This window comes from Mytilus edulis, chromosome 1, assembly GCF_963676685.1.
Source record: "Mytilus edulis chromosome 1, xbMytEdul2.2, whole genome shotgun sequence".
Lineage (NCBI taxonomy): Eukaryota > Metazoa > Mollusca > Bivalvia > Mytilida > Mytilidae > Mytilus > Mytilus edulis.
In genome coordinates this window covers 8,007,496-8,028,963 of record NC_092344.1, presented here as the reverse complement: position 1 = coordinate 8,028,963, position 21,468 = coordinate 8,007,496, and the positions used below count along the sequence as shown (strand labels likewise).

The 21,468-nt window shown below is 32.1% G+C and overlaps 1 protein-coding gene and 1 long non-coding RNA gene across 2 annotated transcripts; both read left to right on the top strand.

Moving 5' to 3' along the window:
- The first annotated feature begins 700 nt into the window (after window positions 1-700).
- LOC139523032 (uncharacterized) lies at window positions 701-20,889 on the top strand. The gene is made up of 3 exons (XR_011664550.1): window positions 701-761; window positions 19,872-19,939; window positions 20,412-20,889. It is a non-coding gene; the product is annotated as an uncharacterized lncRNA (long non-coding RNA).
- Window positions 1,432-7,558, top strand: LOC139518991 (uncharacterized). The gene is made up of 5 exons (XM_071310706.1): window positions 1,432-1,597; window positions 4,470-4,670; window positions 6,061-6,252; window positions 6,666-6,804; window positions 7,548-7,558. The coding sequence occupies exons 1-5, from the start codon at window positions 1,577-1,579 to the stop codon at window positions 7,556-7,558; spliced, it is 564 nt and encodes a 187-aa protein (XP_071166807.1). The 5' UTR covers window positions 1,432-1,576.
- Window positions 20,890-21,468: the final 579 nt, after the last annotated feature.

Genomic DNA, 21,468 nt, shown 5'->3' with positions numbered 1-21,468 from the left:
ATAATTTCGTCGAAGTTTCGCGGGAAAAAAAAATAAACAGAAGAAATACAGTTAGTGGTTTCCCTTTTGAAAAAGAAAAGACAATAACAAGAGGCTAAAAAAAAATAATTTATATTTATTGTTCAGAAATATAATAAAGCTGGGAGGAAAGACACAGAAAAATATAAATTTATAGCTTATCATTTTGTTGTCAACATCTGCCTTATGTCCGCATTCTGAACTGACATGGCTTCGTTTTTATGCACCCCGCACTGCCGGTCGGAAGAAGAACAACAGTGACACTATTTTTATTCACCAGAATCCCCAGTCACCCTTAAGAGTTGATTTCAACTTGCCAATGCTGTACGCAAAATTGAAAGATGACACATTTACTGTTCCTTGACCTTTAAATTTTTCTTTTTAAGGTTATCAGTAAGTACCAAGTCCTTATAGATGAATATCCAGCGACTACATTATCAAAAGACCGATGATTGTGACTTTGTTTATGAAAAGGATATGGAGTGGAACGATACTGTTTTAAATCTAAACGACTCCTTAAATCATTTTGTTTACAGCGCAAACCTATGGCAATTCCTAGAAATAATTTGTCCAGTAACCTTGCCTTGTAACATCCGTCAATAAATTAAAAAAAATAAGGTACATTGTAGGTCACACCTCCTGAAAAAAACACAAAATCGTCATAGCGTTATTCTGACAGGTCACTATATTTAATATGTATCAATCTTGTATTGTATACATTTACTGGAGTTAACCAATACAAGGTAACTTGTCTTTTTTTTTTATCGTCAATTTTTATTTTTTAAATCGATAAAATGCACAGTCAAATTCTACACATGTTTCATTACACGATGATTAAATGAGTTTATTGTAAAATTTTGTTTTAAAGATTTTAAGAGATCAAAAGTTTACTATATTGAATTTGCGTCAAGAAAATTTGAATATTAAAACGTCAATCGAATTATAATACAAGATCTAACCAATAAGACTAATATGAGAAAATAAACGTTCGGTTTGAATGTTTCATCTCATGATTTTTACAATGGCATTAATAGGTGTAAAATTCGTACAGATACAAATCATTCGTTGGCTTCAAAGGAACTACTATGGTAGTTATAAGTTAAATAAAAGAATAAAATTCAAATTTAATGTAAAAACTGTAACTTGCCTAGCTTGTGTTAAAAGTTTTAACATACCATTTCCTTGCATTTAAAGGGGACTAGCTGTCAAATTCATGTTCACCGATTTTAATCAAATTTTCATATTTAATTAATAACAATGTAAAACATTTATCCAAACTATTAAAAGTCTAAAATAATCAATTTAACAGGTAACGGGCATGCAAATACGTAGCTTCATTTCGTGTGTATTTTAGTCCAGACGACATCTAACTAATTATCGAGTTTACTTCTATAAGCGGAGGTATATTATGTGACAAAAAAGATGTCAAAACGGAATACATAGAACAGTGACGTCAGAGCCATAATAATGATCTGCGCATGCTCAAAAAATAAAAAATGGCTGCGCCCATAGATAAATAGATCTATCACATCAAATAAAATATAATACATTACAGAGAATGTCAGAACCAGTAAAAAAGGTATTCATTTACAAATTTAAATGTGGACGGAGAGTGGGCAGCTAATTATTTTAATTTTTATATCTGTATCGTTATTGGTAAATTTATAGCAACTTGAATGTTGAAAAAGGGGGAGGTTGTTGACATATTTATTTCTCTAGACTCTACTTCTTCTATTTCTACTCTGTGATGACCGCCTTCAACTTACTGAAGATTGTGTAATCTGGACAACGCATGTCCAAGTGAAGCCATAATATGTCAATAGGTGAAACCTATGTTGCGAGCGATAAAAAAAAATATTCCCATTCTATTTTTAGTTGTTAGATTCAGATTTTGATCACCATAGGCTTGATATGTCTGAGAAGCAGGCACTTATGGTAAAGGTATCAAATTAAAGAACGATAACTCTTTCCATATGACCCATCTGAAAAGTTTCATCGCTCTCCTAGCTATAATCTTGTACGATTAATTTCAATACCGTAAGCGGTATATAATTTTACTTGCGACAACGAAAATATTTCACCAGGATTCCAGGTTAACAAGATCATATATGCATTGTAATTAAAGTAAAGGACGTGCATGTCTTACTTTTCTAAATTTTAGAAACTTTAATAGCAGTTCAAACACAATCAACAGCGGGTCAATTCCGTATTCGCTGGCATTTCAGGTAGCGCCTGTCTCATATTATTGGTATTTGCTATACCACCAACCTGTTAAAAGGACACTTTTTGTCACATAGAACAGATTCATGTATACCTATACCACCCACCTGTTACATGGACATTTTTTGTCACATAGAACAGATACATGTATACCTATTACACCCACCTGTTACATGGACATTTTTGTTACATAGAACAGATACATGTATACCTATATACCACCTACCTTTTACATGGACATTTTTTGTCACATAGAACAGATACATGTATACCTATAACACCCACCTGTTACATGGACATTTTTTGTCACATAGAACAGATACATGTATACCTATACCACCCACCTGTTACATGGACATTTTTTGTCACATAGAACAGATACATGTATACCTATACCACCCACCTGTTACATGGACATTTTTTGTCACATAGAACAGATACATGTATACCTATACCACCCACCTGTTACATGGACATTTTTTGTCACATAGAACAGATACATGTATACCTATTACACCCACCTGTTACATGGACATTTTTTGTCACATAGAACAGATACATGTATAACTATACCACCCACCTGTTACATGGACATTTTTTGTCACATAGAACAGATACATGTATACCTATACCACCCACCTGTTACATGGACATTTTTTGTCACATAGAACAGATACATGTATACCTATACCACCCATCTGTTACATGGACATTTTTTGTCACATAGAACAGATACATGTATACCTATACCACCCATCTGTTACATGGACATTTTTTGTCACATAGAACAGATACATGTATACCTATACCACCCACCTGTTACATGGACATTTTTTGTCACATAGAACAGATACATGTATACCTATTACACCCACCTGTTACATGGACATTTTTTGTCACATAGAACAGATACATGTATACCTATTACACCCACCTGTTACATGGACATTTTTTGTCACATAGAACAGATAAATGTATACTTATACCACCCACCTGTTACATGGACATTTTTTGTCACATAGAACAGATACATGTATACCTATTACACCCACCTGTTACATGGACATTTTTTGTCACATAGAACAGATACATGTATACCTATTACACCCACCTGTTACATGGACATTTTTTGTCACATAGAACAGATAAATGTATACTTATACCACCCACCTGTTACATGGACATTTTTTGTCACATAGAACAGATACATGTATACCTATACATTTTACCACCCATCTGTTACATGGACATTTTTTGTCACATAGAACAGATACATGTATACCTATACCACCTACCTGTTACATGGACATTTTTTGTCACATAGAACAGATACATGTATACCTATAACACCCACCTGTTACATGGACATTTTTTGTCACATAGAACAGATACATGTATACCTATACTACTCACCTGTTACATGGACATTTATTGTCACACATAGAACAGATCAGGAACAAATACAAGTATACATATATATACCACTCACCTGTTTCATAGACATTTTTTGTCACATAGAACAAATCAGGAACAGATACATGTATACCTATACATTTTACCACCCATCTGTTACATGGACATTTTTTGTCACACAGAACAGGTACATGTATACCTATACCACCCATCTGTTACATGGACATTTATTGTCACATAGAACAGATACATGTATACCTATACCACCCACCTGTTACATGGACATTTTTTGTCACATAGAACAGATACATGTATACCTATACCACCCACCTGTTACATGGACATTTTTTGTCACATAGAAGAGATACATGTATACCTATACCACCCATCTGTTACATGGACATTTTTTGTCACATAGAACAGATACATGTATACCTATACCACCCACCTGTTACATGGACATTTTTTGTCACATAGAACAGATACATGTATACCTATACCACCCACCTGTTACATGGACATTTTTTGTCACATAGAACAGATACATGTATACCTATTACACCCACCTGTTACATGGACATTTATTGTCACATAGAACAGATACATTTATACCTATACCACCCACCTGTTACATGGACATTTTTTGTCACATAGAACAGATACATGTATACCTATACCACCCACCTGTTACATGGACATTTTTTGTCACATAGAACAGATACATGTATACATATACCACTCACCTGACTGTTACATGGACATTTTTGTCACATAGAATGGATACATACATTACAGTTATGTTGTTATTTTATTTTCAGAAAAGAATAAGATCTTCAGACTTAGTGAAGAGTGCAAGGTGTTTTGGGGAGTCAAAGTATGACTTTTCCAAAATAATTAAACTAAAAGGTGCCACTGGCAGGGATGTTTCGAAGAAAGGGAGACCTGAAGGCATTACATCCACAGCTTCACATGTACAAGAAACCTCTAGCACAAGCATGATTGTTGCTAATGAGGATGCAGTAGGTTCATATGTAGATATAGATAAGAAGATGTGGTATGAGTGCCAATGAGACAACTCTCCATCCAAGTCACAATGTATAAAAAGTTAATAGTTATATGTCAGAGTAAGGCCTTCAACATAGACCATTAGCTCACACCAAACAGTAAGCTATAAAGAGCCCAAAAATAACATGACTTTGTGTAACACAATTCAAATTGTATTAGCTTAATCAGTCACCAAGTTTTTAAATTATATCCTTATGCCAGGGTATTTTAATTTGTTGGTTCACAGATTTTTCACATGGAAAAGTCAGGTTGGTTGATCAGAAAAATAAAAGAAAAAAATATTGTTCAAGACATAAATATGTAAAAAAACTAAATATATTTCACCTTACTAAAAATATGTTTGGTATATTACTTTGTCATCATTTTTTAAATTTTAGTTCCAAATGTTATTGCTGAGCTGTTTTAAACATAAAATGCATACCATCATACAATTTCCAAAAATGGGGATTTGTGCACAGACAAAGACGAAATTAAATTGTCATTTCACAAACAAAAAAGAAATCAGATCCACATTGCTTTTCTAAATTTCAGGAAACATGGTGAAAAATGTTCTTCAAGCACGAAAATAAAAATTGCAAACACATGGTATGAAAATAGCTTAAACTTCCGTGTCTAAAACGAAATAGACCCGCCAACTGGAAATCCAGGATATAGGATTTATCAGTTGTCATGCATTCCCATTTTTTTATTTCCAGGGATAATATATGTGCTAGGGTGGGCTGGAATAAAAAAGCATGAAATGTGAATTTTATTTTTATTCTTAGTTCAGAAAAATAAGTTTGGGGGATCCGTAAACCAACAAATTAAAAAACCATGGCCTTACTTGTTTAGACTGATCTTTTTTCAATTTTATAATGCTCATATCCTATATTGAACTCAACTTTGACTATTTTGGTTACTTTCTATTTGAGTTTTCAAGGTTTAACAGAATTTATTTTCTAACTTCATCTCTTTATTACATGTGCATGCATTAATCCATTTCACATGATGTCTCAATTTTCATTCATAGTAAGAATTGCACTGTTATGTTTTTTAAATTTTTGCAATATCTTTTTTATTTTTCTTTTCAATCAATTTCTGATGGAAGTTTTTTATATGAAAAAGAACTGATTGAGGGTAATAGCAATAAGATATCACCATATACATTTCAATGGAACAGAAAGTAGCACACAGCCAGCTCTGGGTGGCCTCAAAACACAGCAAGATTAATCAATATACAAATATCTAATTTAAAACTAAAAAATTTAATGAAATAAGCACATACCAATTCATTATTTGTATATTTTGAAATATCTTTTTTATTCATTTTCAGTTACATTTTAAACTTGTTCATATATCTTTTAGGGCCAAGAAGATATTGTAACTTTTGGTTCATTTGACCTACAGTGCCAACTGGATCCTGAAAATGTCTCTGTTCTTTCAGCAGATGATGTATATCTGAATTTGTTGAAGGAAAATTGTGGTATTTTTTGTTCTGACAATGGGTATAGAACATTTGTATTGAAAGAATTTGACAGTAAAAGATTACAACTAAAAGTAAGAGAAACTTCAGCAGCACCTTTTTAAAAATCATGTTCTAACTGTATTGGAAAATATATATTTAAGTAGGCATTGACTATGCAATATTCTGAACCACATTCATGACATTTACATGTAGTCAAGACAACCATAACCCTATTGTGTAATTCAAAAAAGAAACGTTCCAGAACTGTGATGCAGTTGGTATAATTGACACAACTTTTATGAAGTATTAACTATGATGAAAATTGTGCAAATCTGTTCTGTTATAAACATTTAATATTCTTCTATTTAGATACATGTACATACAATGTAAATGCATTTATTACACTTGGTCAATTTCTATCTGAGACAGCTCTCATGAAGTTTTGTAAAATTTCAGAGGGCATATTTTCATTATGTATACTTTCATTTATATATGCTTTATTCAGGCTACACAGTTTTTATTTGTTTCAAGAAGAGCTATGTCATTTGAGGGCGATTTCCATTGGATTTACACATGTTCATGTGATGTAGCTGGAACTGAACTAATTGAGTGCTGCGGTCAGCAGATGGAGGTTACCTTTGCAGGTTTGCAAAATTTTTGGCTAAAGAAAAAATTTACAGTATGATCTGTTGAATGACAAAATTTATAGATTCTCTAATCTTTGGCCTAATATTTCATGTAAAATCATTGGAACATTATTAAGTAGTTATCTGCTTAAAGGAGTGGAAGGACTTCCATGTATTTCTTTGGGATTGGACCTTCATAATACCCCCAAAAAAAACAGTTTTGGGGGGTATATAGGAATCACCCGTCCATCCATCCTTCTGTCTGTCTGTCCATATGTCTTGTAAGCGCAACTACTCCTTAATGGATTGACCAATATTGATCAAACTTCACACAGTTGTAGTACACATCCTGAGGATATGCATGAAGAAAAACATTTTTGGTAGGAATTAATTCAAGGGAGATAATTGAATTTACTTAGTAAAATATAGCAATAAATGGCAACAAGTCTTGTAACCACAACTTCTCCTTTACAGATAAATCAATATTGATGAAACATACACATTTGTTGTACATAACCTGTAGATGTGCATGAAGGAGGATATTTCTGGTTAATTTTTTTTCAAGGGAGATAATTGAAATTACTTAGTATAAATATCACTAACGCTAATTATTTTTTATTTTAAATGTTCATTCATTTAAATATAGCAATATGTAAATGTATGTGTATTCCTTGTATGTTAAGTCATTAATAGTAGTTACACATTCATTCTGTATCAGAAATCTGTGATGTGTTTAATATTTAATCTCAATCCAATTTCAGAGCTGTATTAAGCTTGAATGTAGTTTAGTAAATATGCCATAATGGGATGGGTGTGGGGGAGGAGGATTTCTTTATTGAGTTGACTCACATTTTGTGAAATACTATCATAATGCATAACACTATCCACACTCATCTGTGTCCACTCTTGTTTTCAAAGGAATTCTTATTGACCCGCATCTGGATTCTTGAATCAATGATAATTTTTTCGGGATGCAACTAATCATGCACATTTCAGTTGATTTACCAATTAAAATAACATCTGATTTCAGTTTTGGTAATATTGACAAATAATGTTGAATAAATCAAGGGCAATAACTCCAGAACAGCAAAGAACAAGTCAATGAAACAACCTATTAAGGATGGAATATGTTCATTATCAAGAACATAATTTTGTGTTATTGAAAACTCAATCGTCTTTATCACCACTGTCCACAGTTGGAGAGAGGGTTTAGATCTAGTATTTATGCTTTGCCTCACTGCATTTTATACTATATGTACCTGTTCTAAGACAGGAGCATGCAATTTTTATGCTTGTTGATGCGTTTTATAAGTGTTTTTCATTTTTTTTTTTCAATTTAAATGAGGCCATTGGTTTGAGCAATCTGAATTGTTTACACTAGTTAATTTGAGGGCATTTTAAAATAGCTCACTTTGTTGAAGGCTGTATTGTGACCTTTCTTTGATTATATTAACTACTGAAAGCCTTGGATAGAAAGTTGTCTCATTGGCAGTTATTCATGGGTGTACACCAATTAAAATTCTGGTTAAAGGTTCATTTTGAATACAGCATATAAAAAGCATACCTTCTTAACTCTTAGAAGTGTGGCCATATATGCATCAATTATCTGAAATAAAATAAAATCGTTCAACTGTTATAAAGTAAATAAAGCAACAATTGTGATATTTCAATAAATTGAAAAGTTTGCAAATTGAAAGTCACATTCATAAATTACATTCCTTTACAATGTTTTTGGTATTTGTACAGACTATTAAAGTTCAATGATTTTTTTTGTATAAAACTATACTTTTGATAGTATATAGTATATAGTTTGTTATTTGATCTAAGAACTTAACTATTCTCATGCTAAAAATTATCCTTACCTCATCTGAAACCTTGTCTCTGAGAGTGAGGAATGCTGAGGCATTCAAACGAATATCCTCACATATGGTCATCAAAAAGTCTGTCTTTAATTTTGTTTCCCAAAGTTTCCTTACAACTGTAAATCAATAATTGTTTAAAATATTTTATTTCTAAAACTTTGATTATATTAGTATGTTTTTTATTGTTGTTTTTTTTTTAATAATGAACACTTTGAATTAATAATATTACTGACAGAAATTAGTGAAACTTAAAAATGTAATGATAATACTGATAATACTGATATTATTGTTAAACACAGTCACCCATTTTTCAAATATTAATATCTTAAATGCCCCAAAGATGCAACAAATATATATCAATTCTGATTTTTTAAAACTTTATAAAAACAAACAACCATGCTCCCTCTACGCAAATCATTTTTTTTCATAAGGCCACAAGGACAAAGAATATGTGACAAAGGCAAATTTGTTACAATCATTAAAAGCTTAAAGAAAAGGAATTGGACACCACAAACATATATCACAATACATTACTGTGGATACATTTTTGGTGGATACCAATTTTTGTGGGTTTCGTGGGCACAGGTGAACCACAAATACAAAGGTTCAACATAACTTATTTTCAATACGACAAAAGGTTCTGTATACAGACTGAGAGATTTCAAATCCACGCAATAAAATACCAACAATTATGCAAATGAATCCTCAGTAGTTGCATAGTTCTGGAGAGTTACTTGAATTAATATACTCTAATATAAAAGTTACTTACATCTTAAAACTTTATGACTATAAGTCTGTTCAGTCTGTTTAACTGTCATGTCCACGCCTTGTCCTCTGTCCATGTCTTGTCCTCTGTCAACATCTTGTCTTCCATCATCGTCTTGTCCTCCGTCAATGTCTTGTCCTCTGTCCACGTCTTGTCCTCTGTCCACGTCTTGTCCTCTGTCCACGTCTTGTCCTCTGTCCAAGTCTTGTCCTCTGTCAACGTCTTGTCCTCTGTCCAAGTCTTGTCCTCTGTCAATGTCTTGTCCTCTGTCAATGTCTTGTCCTCTGTCAACGTCTTGTCCTCTGTCCACGTCTTGTCCTCTGTCCACGTCTTGTCCTCTGTCAACGTCTTGTCCTCTGTCAACGTCTTGTCCTCTGTCCAAGTCTTGTCCTCTGTCCAAGTCTTGTCCTCTGTCCAAGTCTTGTCCTCTGTCAACGTCTTGTCCTCTGTCCACGTCTTGTCCTCTGTCAACGTCTTGTCCTCTGTCCAAGTCTTGTCCTCTGTCCAAGTCTTGTCCTCTGTCAATGTCTTGTCCTCTGTCAACGTCTTGTCCTCTGTCCACGTCTTGTCCTCTGTCCACGTCTTGTCCTCTGTCAACGTCTTGTCCTCTGTCAACCTCTTGTCCTCTGTCCAAGTCTTGTCCTCTGTCCAAGTCTTGTCCTCTGTCAACGTCTTGTCCTCTGTCCACGTCTTGTCCTCTGTCCACGTCTTGTCCTCTGTCCACGTCTTGTCCTCTGTCCACGTCTTGTCCTCTGTCCACGTCTTGTCCTCTGTCCATGTCTTGTCCTCTGTCACTGTCCGTCTCCTGGTCTACGTCTTGCCCTGTGCCAATTCCAGTCTCCATGTCTGTCCCTGTAATTATGTCAGTCCCGCTGTCAATGTTGACTGGGGTGTCTACTACAATTGCATTGCCTTCTACTTGTTCTTCACTGTCAACTCTAGAAAAAAAACATAATAATGTGGGTTAATACAATTATAAAGATTATCAGTTACTACATACTTGTATATAAATGATATATATATATATATGAAAAGAATACATAATAAAAATTTATATAAATATACAGGGAATGAAAAACAATATCTACATATGCATGTTCCTTCCAAAAAGTGTTGATACTAAGCATTCAAAAAAGAGAAATAAAGAGAGATCATCTTTCAGTTCAACTACTATCAAGATATAGAAATGATTGCATTAAGTCAGAATATATGTTAAGCCAAATAAAATAAGAGGTGTTGTTCAATTTTCTGTATCTCCCGAAATTTCATAGACAGCTTCAAAGTGCATTTCTACATGCTGTTGATAAGTTAGCTACTGCAGCTGATTTGTAGACTCATACAAGAAATAACTTCAAATGCAAGAACAGATTTAATTGGTTTATTTCGGAATTCAAAAAAGATGTCGTCCAATCTAAAATGTTTAAGGTGGTACCCAACACTTTCACTAAAGTTAATTTGGCTCGTTTAATTTTTATTGAACCAACCGTTTGGCCAGGAAAAAAACACTGGTTATATAGCAGTTTGACAAACACCAGTTTTAATCATTGAGAAGCTTAATATTCCTTTTACAACAGAACATAATTTAATTAAAACGTTTAGCTGACTTTACAGAGTTATCTCCGTGTAGTATTAGGTACCACTTTAAACAGTGGTATTTATATTTTTATCATAATATTGAAAAAAGTTTGCCTTTTAAGGTTGATCCAAAACAAACAAATTTATATCTTTAATAGATTTATTGAAAAAGTTGAGCTTTTAAATTAAACAGAAAAGTGAAGTTCTTTAATGCTTTTCTAGAAAATATTAAATGGTGCCCTTTAAAGGCCCTATATGTAAAATTAAATAGGTGACTGTGATTTCATAATACGTTTACATTAAAAAAAATCTTTGCATGATATGGGTTGAAAAAGGTGTCTTCAGAGCCATCCCCATTGTCTTATCGTCGGGAACAGCCCTTAATCAGTTAAAAACTTTCTAAAATATAAAATAAAATTGTTTTTGTAACAAAACTTCAATGCAATGCAGAAAATAAAGAACAAAAACAACATGCAATTTGCTACTCAAAACTTCAACGCACAAATGCAAATAACAAAAATAACATGCAGTCAACATGAGCAATGCAATTTAATACTCAAAAACTGTTATGCAGAAATGCAGGCAACAAAAAAAAAACGCAGTCGACATGATTAATGCAATTTGATAGTTAGATACTCAAAACTTCAATTCAGATATATGCAAACTGAAACAACATGCAGTCAACATGAACAATGCAATTTGATACTCAGGACATACAGCGTATACATATGTTTGCAGTTTTGCAAATATGATCCAATAACAACCCTTAGTTCTGTTACATTAAGTCGTTTAGAATCTACAGGTAAAAATGACATATATTATTCTTTTATTTCCCATCAAAGTATCTCACTTTCATCTGATGATAAACACTTTTTTAGAAAATTGAACGATATTTCTCCACTTGAGACAGTTAAATCTTATTATTTAAAACGTGAGGCTTGCCGAGCCCTTTAAATAATAAATTTAACTGTCGAGAGTGGAGAAATATCGTAATACATGAGTTATAGTGTCGGAATCTGTTTCTCTAATGCATTTTAGCGTTCTTTTTCAAAGATTTTCAGAAAATTGTGCTCTTTATATGCGACGTCATCAGGCAAGGTCTCCTTTTTTCATGACGTCACAATAGGAAAATTGAGAAGAAAACAAAACATTTTGACGTCATAATCAAATTTTGATAAACCATTTGCCAAGAACAGATTTTTCACTAGAGAGGAGAAATATTTTTCTCACATCAGTCAGGAAATGTGAAAATAGCACAAAAATTAGAGAAACACTTTTCCACCCCTATGAAGTTATAAAAAGAAGCATTCAATACTCATGATACTAATTACATTTTTTATCTAGAAACATGAAAACACAAATTTTATCAATTTTTTAATTAATTCAACTGTACACTTAATGTGGGACCTTGTGTTATCATGAATTGCTTTAGAAATAATATGTGATGTTCAGTTCGCCAATCAGAATAACGTATTACAATGTATAATGAAACATACATCTAATGTAATTATAAACTAATGCAAAACTATGGAATCAAATATCCAGGAAAATAAATGACTCCATATGTCAGCAATGATTTTCAACCTTGTGCATGTTTGAAAAATGGTAAAAGTTCTGAAAACATATCTTTAAATTCTGATCATTTGAAAAGTTAGGTTGTTTTAATAATAAGTCTTAGAGCAATGATGATGGTATATGTAGGTGTTTTGTATAAATGCATTAGATCATAAGTACTATAGTTGGGGTAAAATGTAAAAAATTCAGTCAACAGAAATTGTAATGTCACTTTCACAAAACTTATCCTGAATTACAGCAAGAATAAGTACATATATACAAACCAAACAGAGTTCTTCCCAAGAAAGACCAAAAAAGTGAAGTAGTAAACATTGTAGTTACCTGTTGAAGAACTGTTTGGTGAACAGAATCTTACATGCTCTGGCCACCAAGATGGTCTGTTTTCCTCCCTATAGGCATGTTTCCCTGGGAAAAAAAAAATCCTCTTTACATTCATATTTAAACCTCCTATTATAATTGGTCACTAACTCAAAAGAATAAATTAGGTACTCCATTTTATAACTATAATTGTTTATTAAACTTGAGTGAGGCATCTGTTTTATTCTATGTTATACAAATTAACAAACAATTTTCTTTTTCCTGAATAATTTTGTTGCTTTATTTGGATGGCTACTGCCTAAATGCATAGACAACAAAAATGAAAATCTAACACTTGGAATTAGGCTATCTCTCAAACTAGCACCAACCTTACTCAAAGAAATTGGCAAAGAAATTGAAGGGTAAACATAGTAAATGGAATTCAGCTTCCTAAAATTAGATTGTCCCTGTTTATGGAAAGGGGTCAATTCTTCAGGTTAATTTTCCTCTTAAATTTTATCTTAATTAATACCTTTTATTCCCTCTCTTGCCAATAAAACTGGCAGCAGGAAAACCCCTACATCCCAGGTATATGAATTTGGGTTTTCATATGGCATTTCAAACAGTTCAGTCTCAGGTTCAGCTGCTGTTTCTAAATGGGCAGAAAAAATAGTAAATTTTTATCAGGATTATAGTATAAAAAAGGTTCAACCAAATGCTGGTAGTGTAAATTAAAAATAATGACAAAAAGATTGAAGTTTACACACAATGTATGAAGTTATTATACAGTCATAATATCACAATTCATCACACTAAAAACAAAAAGCAACAATAAATATTATTTACTATGTGTTCTCCCACAGGCAAAAAACACAATAAAATATATAATAGCTTAGGTATAACAATATAACCTAAGTGTCAAGTATCATATATACCTGAGGCAGTGTGAAAATTGACTGTCCTTTCCAGTGCCACCTCCTTGAACTTTTTCAGCACTAAAGGATCTCTTAGAAATCCTGCCATGTGAGATGGTCCTGTAATATATTTTGAATGTAGATTAAATTGTTTAGGTATTTGGCTTGTATAAATATAATGTTTCAATAATAATTTAATAAATAGTATTTGTTTGGCCATTTGGGTATCCTTGTCTTATCAAACTTATTTGTTTTAAATTAAATACTTGGACATTTTGCTGTGCCCTTTGGTTTGATTGATTTTGTTCTGTTAAGGACCATCCAAGTTGTTTGTCTGTTAGTTCCTGCTAATCAAATTTCATGTGTTTCCCAAATTTCTTATTGTATTGCAGTTAGTGAGTCTGTATGTCTTTGTGTCATTTATCCATATCCGTTCTTTTTATATTTATAATCAGTCATACCTTCTGTCACAATTTCTCCTCTCTGCAAATAAAACATTGCAAAGTTTGGAGGTGCACTGCCATCTTCATACCAATTCTTGGCCTAAAATTAGAGAGATAATGAAGCAGAAATGAATAAAATGCAAATTACAAGAATATATAGACAAGTCAATGACTCATACTGTATTAAATACGAAATTCTGGAGATATGTAATCAATAATTAATAAATTATTGTTTTTATTTTTTTAAGTTAATCACTTAATGCTTAAAATAAAACAAAGTTTTAAATGTTGATAAAGTTCTCTGTTTAAAAGAAGATATATATACATGTGTATATATATAAAAAAAAATTATAGACAAAAAGTGTATACCCTCTTTACAATAAGTTGGTATTGTCTCTCGACTCTCCTCTTCCGGCTCCTTGGTTGAATAGCCTAAATAAGTAGATAAAAAATAAACAAAACATAATATATTGTATTTTCAATTATAAATTTACAGTACATGTAAGTGACTTTTTCATGATCATAAAGCTTAAAGTCATAAGAAACCTCAAATAAAAAAAAATAATGCATATGTTTTTTATAACTCAATGGATAGTTTTCATTATAAAACTTATGTACATATACTTTTTTCTGAAGAAAATTCTTTAATTTATTCATATTTAGAAGAAGTTTACTTTATTTGAATTGCTTCCTTCCAGCAAGCAATTCCCCAGACATATTTTCCGTATGCAAAGTGACCTCAGTGAGACCCATCTCGTAAACATTTGGTTGAGGCTAACTAAATTGATTAACAGTAACAAATTTGTATGTACATGATGTATGGACAAGGGAAAAGATTAATGCCACTGTCAACATATAGGGGGGAGGGGCGGCATATACATATAAATCATCTGTTAACATATGTTACCTTAACTGTCTCAACATGCTCAATGGTGTTGGATTCCTCTGCAACATTCTGTAAAATGTAAAAACATCTGTAGCAAATTGTCCTTGTTAACGGTTGGGTGGTATTAGTATATATTTATCTGTTAAGTGTTTTATGTGACAAAATTTGTCCTTGTAAACGGTTGGGTGGTGTTAGTATACATGTATCTGTTCTATCATCTATGTGACAAATTTTGTCCTTGTAACCGTTAGGTGGTATTAGTATACCTGTAACTGTTCTAAGTGACATAATATGTCCATGTAACAGGACGGGGTATTAGTATACATGTATCTGTTCTATGTGACAAAAATTGTCCTTGTAACAGGACAGGGTATTAGTATACATGTATCTGTTCTATGTGACAAAAATTGTCCTTGTAACAGGACGGGGTATTAGTATACATGTATCTGTTCTATGTGACAAAAATTGTCCTTGTAACAGGACGGGGTATTAGTATACATGTATCTGTTCTATGTGACAAAAATTGTCCTTGTAACAGGACGGGGTATTAGTATACATGTATCTGTTCTATGTGACAAAAATTGTCCTTGTAACAGGACGGGGTATTAGTATACATGTATCTGTTCTATGTGACAAAAATTGTCCTTGTAACAGGACGGGGTATTAGTATACATGTATCTGTTCTATGTGATAAAAATTGTCCTTGTAACAGGACGGGGTATTAGTATACATGTATCTGTTCTATGTGACAAAAATTGTCCTTGTAACAGGACGGGGTATTAGTATACATGTATCTGTTCTATGTGACAAAAATTGTCCTTGTAACAGGACGGGGTATTAGTATACATGTATCTGTTCTATGTGACAAAAATTGTCCTTGTAACAGGACGGGGTATTAGTATACATGCATCTGTTCTATGTGACAAAAAATGTCCATGTAACAGGACGGGGTATTAGTATACATGTATCTGTTCTATGTGACAAATATTGTCCTTGTAACAGGACGGGGTATTAGTATACATGTATCTGTTCTATGTGACAAAAATTGTCCTTGTAACAGGACGGGGTATTAGTATACATGTATCTGTTCTATGTGATAAAAATTGTCCTTGTAACAAGACGGGGTATTAGTATACATGTATCTGTTCTATGTGACAAAAATTGTCCTTGTAACAGGACGGGGTATTAGTATACATGTATCTGTTCTATGTGACAAAAATTGTCCTTGTAACAGGACGGGGTATTAGTATACATGTATCTGTTCTATGTGACAAAAATTGTCCTTGTAACAGGACGGAGTATTAGTATACATGTATCTGTTCTATGTGACAAAAAATGTCCATGTAACAGGACGGGGTATTAGTATACATGTATCTGTTCTATGTGACAAAAATTGTCCATGTAACAGGACGGGGTATTAGTATACCTGTAACTGTTCTAAGTGACATAATATGTCCATGTAACAGGACGGGGTATTAGTATACATGTATCTGTTCTATGTGACAAAAATTGTCCTTGTAACAGGACAGGGTATTAGTATACATGTATCTGTTCTATGTGACAAAAATTGTCCTTGTAACAGGACGGGGTATTAGTATACATGTATCTGTTCTATGTGACAAAAATTGTCCATGTAACAGGACAGGGTATTAGTATACATGTATCTGTTCTATGTGACAAAAATTGTCCTTGTAACAGGATGGGGTATTAGTATACATGTATCTGTTCTATGTGACAAAAATTGTCCATGTAACAGGACGGGGTATTAGTATACATGTATCTGTTCTATGTGACATACAATATCCATGTAATATCTAGGGGTGCAGGTATACATGTAGCGGTTCTATGTGACAAAATATGTCCATGTATCAGGAGGGGATATTAGTATACATGTATCTGTTCCATGTGACAAAAATTGTCCTTGTTAACGGTTGGGTGGTATTGGTATACCTGCATCTGTTCTATGCTACCGCCACTTTTAAGCAGCACATTTAGGTTATTTCATGGTGGCCAGTTTTTTATTCATGGAAGAAGTTGAAGTGCCTGAAAACCACCTTACTCACAACCTCAGTGTTGACTGGCTTGTTATAACAGAAGTGAATACTTAAACCATTGGGCCATTGAGGCCCCTTTCTTACTCTTAGTTTCTATGTGACAAAAAATGCACAAGTTTGTATCTTTGAGTGGTTACTGGTATATATTTTACTCGCCCTATTCTACTTATTCCACCTGTCGAGCTTACCAAATAGTCAGTTCGGAGGGTTGTTCTATCCATTGGTATTGTTGGAAAACTATTAAAACTTCACGTTAGTGTATCTTCATTGAACGAAACAGGTATTTTTCGGTACAAAAATGAGTATCACTATCAATGTATCATTCTTGTAAATGTGATCTTTCAAATAGGCTGCCCATGAAAGGCATGGTATATATTACAATTGAAAAACTGTTCACAAAAGATATTATTCTTATAGGTAAAACTTTGATTAATGAATAGGGCACAGCATGTTTTGCATTCATTGTTTTTACCTGATCTCTCACATCATTACAATTCATATTTAAATCTTCCGCCATTTTGAAAATTATATTCCAATGCGCATGCGTCTGTTATACGTCACTGTTCTATGTATTCCGTTTTGACACGATTTTGTCCACTTATATACCTCATAAGCGATGTAAATATAAATATAGATATACATAGATTCGTAAAAGAAACTCGTGTTGTTGGATTATTTTAGGTCTAATTAATTTCATAATATAGATGAAAAATAAATGTTTATTATTGTTTTTTACCTGTGTATTAAAAGAATGATTTTACGTGGATCGTATCAGTCAATCAAATGATTTACCTTTGTTTCACTTTCAATGTTGACATTCTTTTTCTTTAAATAACTTTACGCATACAATTCACGTGTTATCCATCTCAAGCTATGCGGTTAAATTGAAGTTCACATGAATACGGATTCAATGAGGTCGTATTATTCACATGCAAGTGAATAATTCATAATCAATGTTTTTTTAAGCTAAAAGGCAGAATTTGCACCCCTATTTCGTTTTTATTATTTATTTATTTTTTAAATTTAACGAATCTTTGCACAGGACTTCTACAGTGATCCCAAATCATCAAGGGTTCACTTTATATAATTATTAGAATAAAATCGTACTGATTTAAATGTACCCATGCGTATGACCTATTTTGTTTATAACTTTTACCACCTTCTTGTATACAAGTATTCCTCTCTGACCAGGCCCACATTAATGCTTTTCTTGGATGCTCAAGTTTTGTTCTTAAAGTTTTACCTTTAGAATGAAAAGTTATATATTATGTCAAATATGTTTTCCCGATTATATGTACTTATAAGTATACGAACGTTTTGCTGGTTTTTTTTCAAATATAATGTTAAATAAAAAAAACCTTCGCGCTTAATAGTAAATGTGATTTGAAAATGAAAAACATTCAATGCAAATGATACGTGAAACGAAAAATGCGTAATATCTAATGCATGATGCAAAGATTTCACAAAACTATGGTAATGACCATACTCTTATTGTCCAAATACTCTGATGGACCATCACATATGCACAATCACTAAGTTTAAAGTATATTTTCAAATATATAGATAGACAAGACAAGACAATAAATTATTTGAGTCTCATCTCTTATAAAACATTTACATAATATTACAATTTCCAATACAAAACAAGAGCCACTCTAAAAAAAGTTATGAGAGACTATAAAAAATGGTATATACAACTACATTTATAAGTCGTGTACATTTGATTATTTTGTACAGGTTATTACTTGTACAAATACTTTGTATGAGTAATTACTTGTATGATGCCATTATACAAATTAAGACACACGACAAACGCAGAGTAACAACATAACCTAGCATTAGACATTGAACAAATTTAGCTTAACAGCTAGTTGTCACTTAAATAGTGACTACTAGTGCAAAGTGACAAAGTCGTTAAAAGCAAAAAAAAAAAAAAAAAAAAACCCTTCTACAAGTTGTTTTCAAAAATAAACAATGATAACAAGTTGCATATGTAATATCATATATTGGTATTAAAGGTTTATACCTTTAAGTCTGAGTAATAAATCATTTGTTTAAAGTGAAACGATTTCAAATATAATGATTTGTACAAGTTTTTATCTTTTTCTCAGTAAAAATTGTACAAGTAATTACTTGTACAATTGTATTTGTACAAGTAATAACTTGTATGATGGCTTCATACAAGTAATTACATGTATAAAATGTTTGTACAAGTAATAACACGACATATATATACACACATAAAATATAAAACATAAAACAAATTAAGAGTATACAAATTTTAAGAATATAATAAACATTTTCTTTTCAGTAAAATATCATAGCAGATTTTGGCAGTATAAAAATAAACATTTTCATCACCAAATAAAAATACAAATACAAGATATGTAAGATTTAAATCTTGACAATTTCTGTAGAGACATGCCACCAATCGCAAGTTGTTAGTTGTTTGATACCGTATAAAACGTGTAAGTTTTGATAAGATAATTTGAAAATTTCGTATTTTATGCAAAGAATAAACCACTTGGTTCTTATCTGCTACATGTATGTTACTTTAGTAAACAGGCAGTCCAGCAGGATTGGGTTTCACACATATATATTGATACATACATGTACGTATACTACCAATGCAAAATACTAAAAAAAAAAAGTGATAATTTGAGTAATAGAAAACTTATTTGATATATTCAAATATATATGATCTGTATTGTAGATTGTTAATAACGATGGCCATTATAACTCTTCAAGGACTTTTGATCTTAGGAGTGATTATTGCAAATGGTAAGTTTACTACTATGTTGTGTTATGTGTACTATTGTTTGTCTGTTTATCTTTTTCATTTTAAGCCATGGCGTTGTCAGTTTATTTTCGATTTATGAGTTTGACTGTCCCTCTGGTATCTTCCTCTTTTACAAACTATTTGAATATATAGGTTTTTATTCATGATGAAGGGAAATCCAGAGAGGCGCTTCAGAAGCATGAAATTTAAAAGTTAGATTTTCAACATCATGGATTTCTCTTTATATGAGCCAGTGAAAAATTGGTTTACATTAATCTTTTGTAATAAGCCATGCGTCATAAATAGATTGTTTTGACGATATCCGATGTTTCTTTTTATTAATTTGATAACTTTTCTAAGATATTGATTGATTTTATTTCTTCTTATGAAAACGACGGCATCGTAAATATTGACATACCACTTATAATCATTATGTCATTGCAATATGATGAATGTATTTGTTTTATATTTCAGTCTCTGCCGATGTCATTGCTTGTGAAGGTAAATTAGCATACATAAAATGTTCATATCCTTCTAAGATTAAAGTCTCAAGTGCAATATATGGACGGACCACTGATAGAAGCATATGCCCTCATCCTTCTTTACCTATACGTACAACTAATTGCAGATCATCAACTTCTGACAATAAAGTAAAAGCAATGTGTAATGGTAAAAGAATATGTCGAGTAAAGGCTGATAATGGACAGTTTGGTGATCCCTGCTATGAAACCTACAAATATTTAGAAGTTAAATATAAATGTGTTTGATTATGTGTATTAAGATAAATAATGCTTTGAAAAAACTAATGTAAAGAAATGTGTGATATTTTGTTTTATTTATTTTCTGGTTTCAATTTACAAATATAAGTATATTTATTATGTTTCCGTACGTTATATGTATGTTTGATTTGTATGTGTATTAATAATAATAAAAAAACTCATAAACGATATAAGGCTTAATTTTTTGTACGCACGATGTGCTTTTCCTCTACTTACGACTTACCGGTGATGCTCACACTCATCATTAAGGTATCTAGTTAACAAAATGTATCAGATAACCCTGTATACCAACCTACATCTCTACAAATGTAGCATTGCTAAGAATAGAACATAGGGATAAAGAGAAAGTTTTGTCTATTATTTTTAAAACGTTCAAAACGTGTAGCGGGATCCCAATACTCCCCTAGGATTATATGTCAAAATTAAAAGCTCAAACACATCAAACGAATGGATAACAACTGTCATATTCCTGACTTGATACAGGCATTTTTTTTACAAAGAAAATGATTGATAAAACCTGGTTTTATAGCTAGCTAAACCTCTCACTTGTACGACAGTGGCATTATATTTCATTATATCGACAAAAATGTGTGAACAAAACAAACTGACATAATTGGTACAAATGTCAAAATTGGGGTACAACATTCAACAACATTCAACATTGTGTTATGATCTTAATCACTATAAAATGAAACAAATAGAATGAAATTCATAACAGTGTAGCTGTGGCCATTGATTGACGCATTTAATTC

Excerpts from the sequence above, each read along its gene's own strand:
- LOC139518991 (XM_071310706.1), top strand. The coding sequence starts at position 1,577 with ATGTCAGAACCAGTAAAAAAG. Across the intron at positions 4,671-6,060 it reads TTGTTGCTAATGAGGATGCA|GGCCAAGAAGATATTGTAAC; the intron begins GTAGGTTCATAT and ends TATATCTTTTAG. Across the intron at positions 6,253-6,665 it reads GTAAAAGATTACAACTAAAA|GCTACACAGTTTTTATTTGT; the intron begins GTAAGAGAAACT and ends TGCTTTATTCAG.